General features: G+C 71.5%; 1 protein-coding gene and 1 long non-coding RNA gene across 2 annotated transcripts; one reads left to right on the top strand and one right to left on the bottom strand.

Moving 5' to 3' along the window:
- Positions 1 to 682: 682 nt before the first annotated feature.
- On the bottom strand, positions 683 to 4,115 carry NAA38 (N-alpha-acetyltransferase 38, NatC auxiliary subunit). Its single transcript, XM_072848657.1, has 3 exons — positions 4,042 to 4,115; positions 2,670 to 2,847; positions 683 to 1,381 (listed from the first exon to the last, which is right to left on the bottom strand). Exons 1-3 carry the CDS (start codon positions 4,090 to 4,092, stop codon positions 1,272 to 1,274), a joined length of 339 nt encoding a protein of 112 aa, XP_072704758.1. The 5' UTR covers positions 4,093 to 4,115; the 3' UTR covers positions 683 to 1,271.
- Positions 4,116 to 6,186: 2,071 nt separating this feature from the next.
- On the top strand, positions 6,187 to 7,864 carry LOC140645333 (uncharacterized). The gene is made up of 3 exons (XR_012039974.1): positions 6,187 to 6,258; positions 6,427 to 6,629; positions 7,642 to 7,864. It is a non-coding gene; the product is annotated as an uncharacterized lncRNA (long non-coding RNA).
- The last annotated feature ends 1,377 nt before the right edge of the window (positions 7,865 to 9,241 follow it).

Here is a 9,241-nt window from a genome sequence, read left to right on the forward strand (position 1 = left end):
GGGGGCCTAGGAACTGGGGATGCTGAGAATTGGGGGGGGGCAGGAATTGGGGGCAGAGGGGTCGGGAGCAAGAATTGGGGAGTACGGGGGGCTGGGGAGTGTGGGTGGGGCAGGAATTGGGGGGGCCAGGAATTTGGGGGACCCTGTCACACGGGGACACCCCCACCCCCGCAGAGCTGTCACCCGCGGGGACGCACGGCGCTGGCACACGGGGACGCCGCGACCTCGGTGGCTTTAATGGCGCCGCGGGGGACCCCCGCACCCGACCCCGGGCCTGACTTGGGGGGGCGGTTACATTGGGGGGCTGTCAGGCGTTGGGGTCCAGCCAGGGGTCTGTCAGGCGCTGGGGGGCCCTCACGGTGTTGGGGGTCCGCGGGGGGGTCCGTCAGGCGCTGGGGGGTCTGTCACGGTGTTGGGGGTCCATCAGGCGCTGGGGGGTCCGTCACGGTGTTGGGGGTCTGCTGGGGGGTCCGTCAGGCGCTGGGGGTCCGTCACGGTGTTGGGGGTCCGCGGGGGGGTCCGTCAGGCGCTGGGGGGTCCTCATGGTGTTGGGGCTCCATCACGGCACTGGGGGTTGGTTGGGGGGCAGTCACGGTGTTGGGGGTCCATCAGGCCTTGGGGGGTCCGTCACGGTGTTGGGGGGTCCATCCAGGGGTCCATCAGGGTGCTGGGGCTCCATCAGGCGCTGGGGTCCGTCCCGGTGTTGGGGGGCCATCATGATGTTGGGGGCCGTCAGGCGTTGGGGGTCCATCCCAGAGGTGGGTGTCCCCTGGAGGGGTCCCGCACGGTGCTGGGGGTCCGTCAGGCGCTGGGGGGTCCCTCACGCTGTTGGGGGGTCCGTCAGGCGCTTGGGGGTCTCTTATGGTGTTGGGGGTCCCTCATGCTGTTGGGGGTCCATCCGGGGGTCCGTCAGGCGCTGGGGGCTCCTCACGCTGTTGGGGTCCATCCGGGTGTTGGGGGTCCCTCACGCTGTTGGGGGTCCACCTGGGCGTCCATCAGGCACTGGGGGCCCCTCATGGCGGTGCGGGGCTCCTCACGGTGTTGGGGCTCCGCCAGGCGTCGGGGGTCCCTCAGGGTGTCGGGGGGTCCACCCAGGGGTCCGTCAGGTGTTGGGGGGTCTGTTACGCTGTTGGGGGTCCTTCACGCTGTTGCGGGTCCATCAGGCAGTGGGGGGGGCCCTCATGGTGGTGCGGGGCTCCTCACGGTGTTGGGGGTCCGTCAGGCGTCGGGGGGTCCTTCAGGGTGTCGGGGGTCCCTGAGGGTGTCGGGGGTCAGGGGTAGGGGGGGCCGGCGCCGTCCCGCTCCACCTCGATGGAGACGATGTGGTGGCCGGGGACCATGGCCAGGCCCAGCACCCGCGGCTCGCTGCCGGGGAACGAGTCTGGGGGGGGGCACCGCGTCAGGGCACCCCCAGGAAGGGGACCCAGGTGTCTGGGCCCTCCCCCCCCCAAGGGGACCCAGGTGTCCCCTCTGCCCCCCAGGACCCAAAAGTGCCCCCCCAGCACCCAGGTGTCCTCTTGGCCCCCCCTCCAGGACCCAGCTGTCCCCCCCCCATAGCACCCAGGTATCCCCTGCCCCCTTCCCAAAGTACCCACGAGTGCCCCCCATAGCACCCAGGTGTCCTCTCTGCCCCCCTCCCATAGCACCCAGGTGTCCCCTCTACTCCCTTCCCCAGGTGTCCCCTCTGTGCCCCCCCACCCATAGCACCCAGGGGTGTCCCCTCTGCTCCCCTGTCCCCCAATGGCACCCAGGTGTCTTCTCTGTCCCCCCCAGCACCCAGCTGTCCCCTCTGTCCCCCCCCAGCACCCAGGCATCCCCTGCCCCCTCCCCAAGGCACCCAAGGGTGCCCCCCATAGCACCCAGGTGTCCTCTCTGTCCCCCCCATAGTTCCCAGGGCTGTCCCCTCTGTCGCCCCCAGCACCCAGGCGTCCCCTGCCCCCTCCCCAAGGTACCCACGGGTGCCCCCCCATAGCACCCAGGGGTGTCCCCTCTGCTCCCCCTGTCCCCCCCATAGCTCCCAGGGCTGTCCCCTCTGCCCCCCCCCCCATAGCACCCAGGCGTCCCCTGCCCCCTCCCCAAGGCACCCACGGGTGCCCCCCCCATAGCACCCAGATGTCCTCTCTGTCCCCCCCATAGCACCCAGGGGTGTCCCTCTGCTCCCCCCCAAGCCCCATAGCCCCTATAGCCCCCCACAGCCCCTATAGCTCCCACAGAGCTCCCCCATAGCACCCAGGGCTGTCCCCTCTGTCCCCCCCCAGCACCCAGGCGTCCCCTGCCCCCCCCTCCCCAAGGCACCCAAGGGTGCCCCCCATAGCACCCAGGGGTGTCCCCTCTGCCCCCCCCACAGCACCCAGGCGTCCCCTGCCCCCTCCCCAAGGTACCCACGGGTGCCCCCCCATAGCACCCAGGTGTCTTCTCTGTCCCCCCAGCACCCAGATGTCCCCTCTGTCCCCCCCCAGCACCCAGGCGTCCCCTGCCCCCTCCCCAAGGCACCCAAGGATGCCCCCCATAGCACCCAGGGGTGTCCCCTCTGCTCCCCCTGTCCCCCCCATAGCACCCAGGGCTGTCCCCTCTGTCGTTCCCCCCAGCACCCAGGCGTCCCCTGCCCCTCCCCAAGGCACCCACGGGTGCCCCCTCCCCCAGCACCCCGGGGTGCCCCCCGCACCCACCCGAGGCCTTGAGGAACTCCTGGGCCGAGCCGAGGATGACGTTGGCGTCGCGGTCGGTGCAGAGGAAGGCTCCCACCAGCGTCCGCCCGTCCGACATCCGGATCCGCAGGCTGCGGTTCAGCAGCGCCTCCAGCCGCCGCCGCCCCCGGGGCTGCGGCCCCCCCCCGCCGCCGGGCTCCTGGGGAGGGCACCCATGGGTGCTCCCCTCCGCCCGCAGCCCCCCGCCCGCGGGGGAAGGGGGGACGCCCCCACCCTCCCGGGATGGGTCCTGCGGCCCCTATGGGCCCCCCAGCACCCCCAAGCCCCTATAGCCCCCCCACGCCCCTATAGGCCCCCCACAGCTCCCCCCCATAGCCCCTATAGCCCCCCACGCCCCTATGGGCCACCCCACAGCTCCCCCATAGCCCCTATAGCCCCCCACGCCCCTATAGGCCCCCCCACAGCTCCCCCCATAGCCCCTATAGCCCCCCCACGCCCCTATGGGCCCCCCACAGCTCCTATGGGCCCTCCCAGCACCCCCAAGCCCCATAGCCCCTATAGCTCCCACAGAGCTCCCCCCCATAGCCTTCGTGGCCCCCCCCATAGCCCCTATGACCCCCCCCATAGCCCCTATGGCCCCCCCACGCCCCTATGGGCCCCCTATAGCCCCCCCCACGCCCCTATGGGCCCCCCACAGCTCCCCCCATAGCCCCTATAGCCCCCCCACGCCCCCTATAGGCCCCCCACAGCTCCCCCCATAGCCCCTATAGCCCCCCCCCACGCCCCTATGGGCCCCCACAGCCCCTATGGGCCCTCCCAGCACCCCCAAGCCCCATAGCCCCTATAGCTCCCACAGAGCTCCCCCATAGCCTTCGTGGCCCCCCATAGCCCCTATGACCCCCCCATAGCCCCCTATGGGCCCCCAAGCCCCATAGCCCCTATAGCCCCCCACAGCCCCTATAGCTCCTACAGAGCTCCCCCCATAGCCTTCGTGGCCCCCCCACAGCCCCTATGACCCCCCACATAGCCCCTATGGGCCCCCCAAGCCCCATAGCCCCTATAGCCCCCCACAGCCCCTATAGCTCCCACAGAGCTCCCCCCATAGCTTTCGTGGCCCCCCATAGCCCCTATGACCCCCACATAGCCCCTATGGCCCCCAGCACCCCCAAGCCCCATAGCCCCTATAGCCCCCCACAGCTCATACAGCACCCCCATACCCCCCAGTCCCTCTCATGGTCCCCCCCAGCCCCTATAGCTCCCCTTGAGCCCCCCACCCCTCATGGTCCCCCACAGTCCCCCCATCCCCTCTCATGGCCCCCAGCCCCTATAGCCCCTGAGCCCCCCAGCCCCTATAGCCCCCATATCCCCCCGCCCCTCAGCCCCCCCCGCTCACCGCCGGGCCCCGCCCCCGCCCGCCGCCCGGCTCCCCCGGCGGTTCCGCCATGGCGCCGCCGTCTCCCAGCAGCCCCCGCGCTGGGCGGGGCGTCGGGCGGGGCGTCGGCTCAGGGACTACATTTCCCAGCGCGCCCCGCGGCGCGCCCGCGGGGAGGCGGCGCTTTCCGGCGGCGCTGTTGCCGTGGCGACGCGGCGCTGTTGCCATGGCGACGGAGGGCGCGGCGGGGCGGCCCCGGCTGCCGCTGCTGCTGCCGCGGGAGGTGGCGGCCCGGGCCCGGCAGGGCTGGGTCAGCGCCCGCGGCCGCGGCCTGGACCTGGGCCCGGTGCTGAGGGAGCGGGCAGGTGCGGGGGCAGGGGGCTGGGGTCCATGGGGCCTAAGGGGGCTATGGGGGCTGGGGAGGGCTGGGGGGGGTCCATGGGGCCCTAAGGGGGTGCTATTGGGTCTGGGGGGCTGGGGAGGGGTCCATGGGGCCTAAGGGGGGCTATGGGGGCTTTGGGGGCTGTGGGGGTCCATGGGGCCTAAGGGGTGCTATGGGGGGCTATGGGGCTGGGGTCCATGGGGCCTAAGGGGTGCTATGGGGGCTGGGGAGGGCTGGGGGGTCCATGGGGCCTAAGGGGGGCTATGGGGGGCTATGAGGGCTGGGGGGTCCATGGGGCCTAAGGGGGCTATGGGGGCTATGAGGGCTGGGGGTCCATGGGGCCTAAGGGGGTGCTATGGGGCTGGGGAGGGCTGGGGGTCCATGGGGCCTAAGGGGGGCTATGGGGGGCTATGAGGGCTGTGGGGGTCCATGGGGCCTAAGGGGGTGCTATGGGGGCGGCTATGGGGGCTGGGGTCCATGGGGCCTAAGGGGGGCTATGGGGGCTGGGGGCTGGGGGTCCATTGGGCCTAAGGGGGGCTATGGGGGCTGGGGGGGCTGGGGAGGGTCCATGGGGCCCTAAGGGGGCTATGGGGGCTGGGGAGGGCTGGGGGGTCCATGGGGCCTAAGGGGTGCTATGGGGGCGGCTATGGGGGCTGGGGTCCATGGGGCCTAAGGGGGGCTATGGGGGCTTTGGGGGGCTGTGGAGGGGTCCATGGGGCCTAAGGGGGTGCTATGGGGGGCTATGGGGCTGGGGCGGGTCCATGGGGCCTAAGGGGTGCTATGGGGGGGCTATGGGGGCTGGGGGGAGTCTATGGGGCCTAAGGGGGCTATGGGGGCTATGAGGGCTGGGGTCCATGGGGCCTAAGGGGTGCTATGGGGGCTGGGGAGGGCTGGGGGTCCATGGGGCCTGGGGGCTATGGGGGGGCTATGAGGGCTGGGGGGGTCCATGGGGCCTGCAGGGGTGCTATGGGGGCTGGGGAGGGCTGGGGGGTCCATGGGGCCTAAGGGGGGCTATGGGGGGCTATGGGGGCTGGGGTCCATGGGGCCTAAAGGGGTGCTATTGGGTCTGGGGGGCTGTGGGGGTCCATGGGGCCTAAGGGGGTGCTATTGGGTCTGAGGGGGCTGTGGGGGTCCATGGGGCCTAAGGGGGTGCTATGGGGGCGGCTATGGGGGCTGGGGTCCATGGGGCCTAAGGGGGGCTGTGGGGGGGTCCATGGGGCCTAAGGGGGGCTATGGGGGCTGGGGAGGGCTGGGGGGCTCCATGGGGCCTAAGGGGGGCTATGGGGGCTTTGGGGGGCTGTGGGGGGTCCATGGGGCCTGGGGGAGCTATGGGGGCTGGGGAGGGCTGGGGGGGTCCATGGGGCCTAAGGGGGAGCTATGGGGCCTTAAGGGGGGCTATGGGGGGCAATGAGGGGTCCATGGGGCCAAAATGGGGGCTGTAGGGGTGCTATGGGGGCAGGGGGGCTGTGGGGGGTGCTAAGGGAGGCCATGGGGGCTGGAGGGGCTCACGGGGAGCTATGGGGGGCCTATAGGGTGCTATGGGGGGCCATGGGGGGCTATGGGCGTGCTATGGGGCAGCAATGGGGGTCCATGGGGCTCAAAGGGTCCCATAGGGGAGCTATGGGGCGGCTGGGGGCTATGGGGGGCCATGGGTGCTGTGGGCTGCTATAGGGGGGCCATGAGGTCTGCGGGGGGCTGTGGGGGTCCGTGGGGTGCTATAGGGGCTGGGGGTCCCTGGGCCCCGTCTGGGGGTCTCCCCATCCCCCTCCCCCCCCCGCAGGTGACCCCAGCTGCGTCCGCTCCTGGAGGCGGCGGGCACTGACGTCAGCCACTGGTTCGACCCCCAGAGCGGTGACGTAAGTGGGGGGGGGGGGTCCCCCAAACACCAGGGGGCGGGGCTCCCCCCCCCCCACTTTTGGGGATCACCGGGTGTGTGTGTCCCCCCCCCTCAGACTGGGGGCTCACACCCCCCCCCCTTGGGGGGGCTCACCCCGATATTGGGGGGCTCCCCCCCCCCCCCGCAGCCGCTGACCCGCGTGGACCCCCCCTCGGGGCTGCTGCGCCGCTGCCTGCCGGGGGGGGCCCCCTGGAGCCGCGCTCGGACTGGGCCCCCCCGGAGACCCCCCCGTGGTGGGCGGACCCCCGGCTGGAGGCGGGGCGACTGACGGCCACGCCCCGCCAGCTGCGGCTGCGCAACACCCTGACGGGACAGGAGCACGTCATCGAGGTGACAGGGGGACACGACACGGGGGGGGGGGGGACACGACACGGGGGGACCCCCAGATGTGACCTGAGCCCCCGGGATGTCCCCGGTGTCGCCTGGGGGGGGTTGGGGGCCAAGGGCCCCCCCCGCGGGCGGGGGCGGAAGCTCTCGGGGTGTCCCCGTCCCCTTTGGGGGTCCCTTGTCCCCGTGGGGGTCCCCCATTCCCGTGGGGTGTCCCTTGTCCCCCTGAGGGTGTCCCCCCCGTCCCCCTGAGAGTGTCCCCTGTCCCCCGTGGGGTGCCCCCTCCCCGTGGGGTGTCCCCCTGCCCCCTGAGAGTGTCCCCCGTCCCCCGTGGGGTGTCCCCCGTGGGGTGTCCCCCGTGGGGTGCTGACGCGGGGGCCGCGCAACAACACCCTTGGGGGTGTCCCTTGTCCTCCTGAGGGTGCCCCCCCCCCCCGTGGGGTGTCCCCCGCCCCCGAGGGTGTCCCCTGTCCCCCGTGGGGTGCCCCCTCCCGTGGGGTGTCCCCCTGCCCCCCGAGGGTGTCCCCTGTCCCCGTGGGGTGCCCCCTCCCCGTGGGGTGTCCCCCTGCCCCCTGAGAGTGTCCCCTGTCCCCTTGGGGGTGCCCCCTCCCCGTGGGGGTCCCTTGTCTCCCTGAGGGTGTCCCCCGTCCCCCGTGGGGTGCCCCCCGCCCCCCTGAGGGTCCCCCCGTCCCCCTGAGAGTGTCCCCTGTCCCCTTGGGGGTGTCCCTTGTCCTCCTGAGGGTGTCCCCCATCCCCCGTGGGGTGTCCCTGTCCCCCGTGGGTGCCCCCTCCCCGTGGGGGTCCCTTGTCTCCCCGTGGGGTGTCCCCCGCCCCCTGAGGGTGCCCCCTCCCCGTGGGGTGTCCCCCGTCCCCCGTGGGGTGTCCCCGGTCCCCGTGGGGTGCCCCCTCCCCGTGGGGGTCCCTTGTCTCCCCGAGGGTGTCCCCCGTCCCCCTGAGGGTGCCCCCCGTCCCCGTGGGGTGTCCCCCGTGGGGTGCTGACGCGGGGGCCGCGCAGCTCTGCGGGGAGCAGCAGGGGGGGCTGGTGCAGCGGGCGCTGCCCTGGAACGCCCACGCCGGGGGCTACGCCTGGCGCTGCGGGGGGACCCCCCTGCGCCCCCGCCAGCCCCCCGGGGCCCCTCCCCGACGGCGCCCCCCAAACCGCCCTGCTCCACTTCGCCGACGACTTCCGCGAGCAGTAGCGGCGGTAGGCACCCCGAAACGGCACCCCAAACCCGGCACCCCGAAACCCTGCACCCCGAAACGGCACCCCGAAACGGCACCCCAAACCCTGCACCCCGAAACCCGGCACCCCAAACCCGGCACCCCGAAACCCCTGCACCCCAAAACCCCTGCACCCCGAAACCCTGCACCCCAAATCCTGCACCCTGAAACCCGGCACCCTGAAACCCTGCACCCTGAAACGGCACCCCGAAACCCTGCACCCCAAAAGGCACCCTAAACCTGCACCCCAAAACTGCACCCCAAACCCCCACCCTGCACCCTGAAACCCTGCACCCCGAAACGGCACCCCGAAACCTTGCACCCCCAAACCCTGCACCCCGAAATGGCACCCTGAAACAGCACCCCGAAACGGCACCCCAAACCCTACACCCCGAAATGGCACCCCGAAACCCTGCACCCCCAAAAGGCACCCTAAACCTGCACCCCAAAACTGCACCCCAAACCCCAACCTGCACCCCAAACCCTGCACCCCGAAACCCCTGCACCCCGAAACCCCTGCACCCCGAAACGGCACCCCAAACCCTGCACGCAGAATGGCACCCCGAAACCCCTGCACCCCAAACCCTGCGCCCGAAACACCTGAACCCTGAAACGGCACCCCAAACCCTGCACCCCGAAACCCCAGCACCCCGAAACAGCACCCCAAACCCTGTGCCCCGAAACCCCTGCACCCCGAAACCCCTGCACCCCGAAACCCCTGCACCCCCAAAAGGCACCCTAAACCTGCACCCCAAACCCCCAACCTGCACCCCTGAAACCCTGCACCTGAAACTGCACCTCGAAACGGCACCCCAAACCCTGCACCCCAAACCCTGCACCCCGAAACCCTGCACCCCGAAACGGCACCCTGGAACCCCTGCACCCCAAGCCCTGCGCCCTGAAACACCTGGACCCCGAAACGGCACCCCAAACCCCCGCACCCCAAAACGGCACCCCAAACCCTGTGCCCCGAAACCCCTGCACCCCGAAATGGCACCCTGAAACCCTGAACACCGGAACCCCGAAACTGCACCCCGAAACCCTGCACCCCCAAAAGGCACCCTAAACCTGCACCCCAAAACTGCAACCCAAACCCCCAACCTGCACCCCGAAACCCTGCACCCCCAAAACTGCACCCTGAAACCAGCACCCTAAACCTGCACCCCGAAATGGCACCCCAAACCCTGCACCCCAAACCCTGAACCCTGAAATGGCACCCCGACACTGCACCCCCAAACCTGTACACCGAAACTGCACCCCAAAACCTGCACCCCTAAACCTGCACCCTGAAACCCTGCACCTTGAAACGGCACCCCAAACCTGCACCCCCAAACCTGCACCCCCAAACCTGCACCCCCAAACCCTTCACCCTGAGACCTGCACCCAAACCCTGC

Source organism: Ciconia boyciana, chromosome 32, assembly GCF_034638445.1.
Source record: "Ciconia boyciana chromosome 32, ASM3463844v1, whole genome shotgun sequence".
NCBI lineage: Eukaryota > Metazoa > Chordata > Aves > Ciconiiformes > Ciconiidae > Ciconia > Ciconia boyciana.

Excerpts from the sequence above, each read along its gene's own strand:
- NAA38 (XM_072848657.1), bottom strand. The coding sequence starts at position 4,092 with ATGGCGGAACCGCCGGGGGAGCCGGGCGGCGGGCGGGGGCGGGGCCCG. Across the intron at positions 2,848-4,041 it reads GGCGGGGGCGGGGCCCGGCG|GAGCCCGGCGGCGGGGGGGG; the intron begins GTGAGCGGGGGG and ends TGCCCTCCCCAG. Across the intron at positions 1,382-2,669 it reads GGAGTTCCTCAAGGCCTCGG|ACTCGTTCCCCGGCAGCGAG; the intron begins GTGGGTGCGGGG and ends GCCCCCCCCCAG.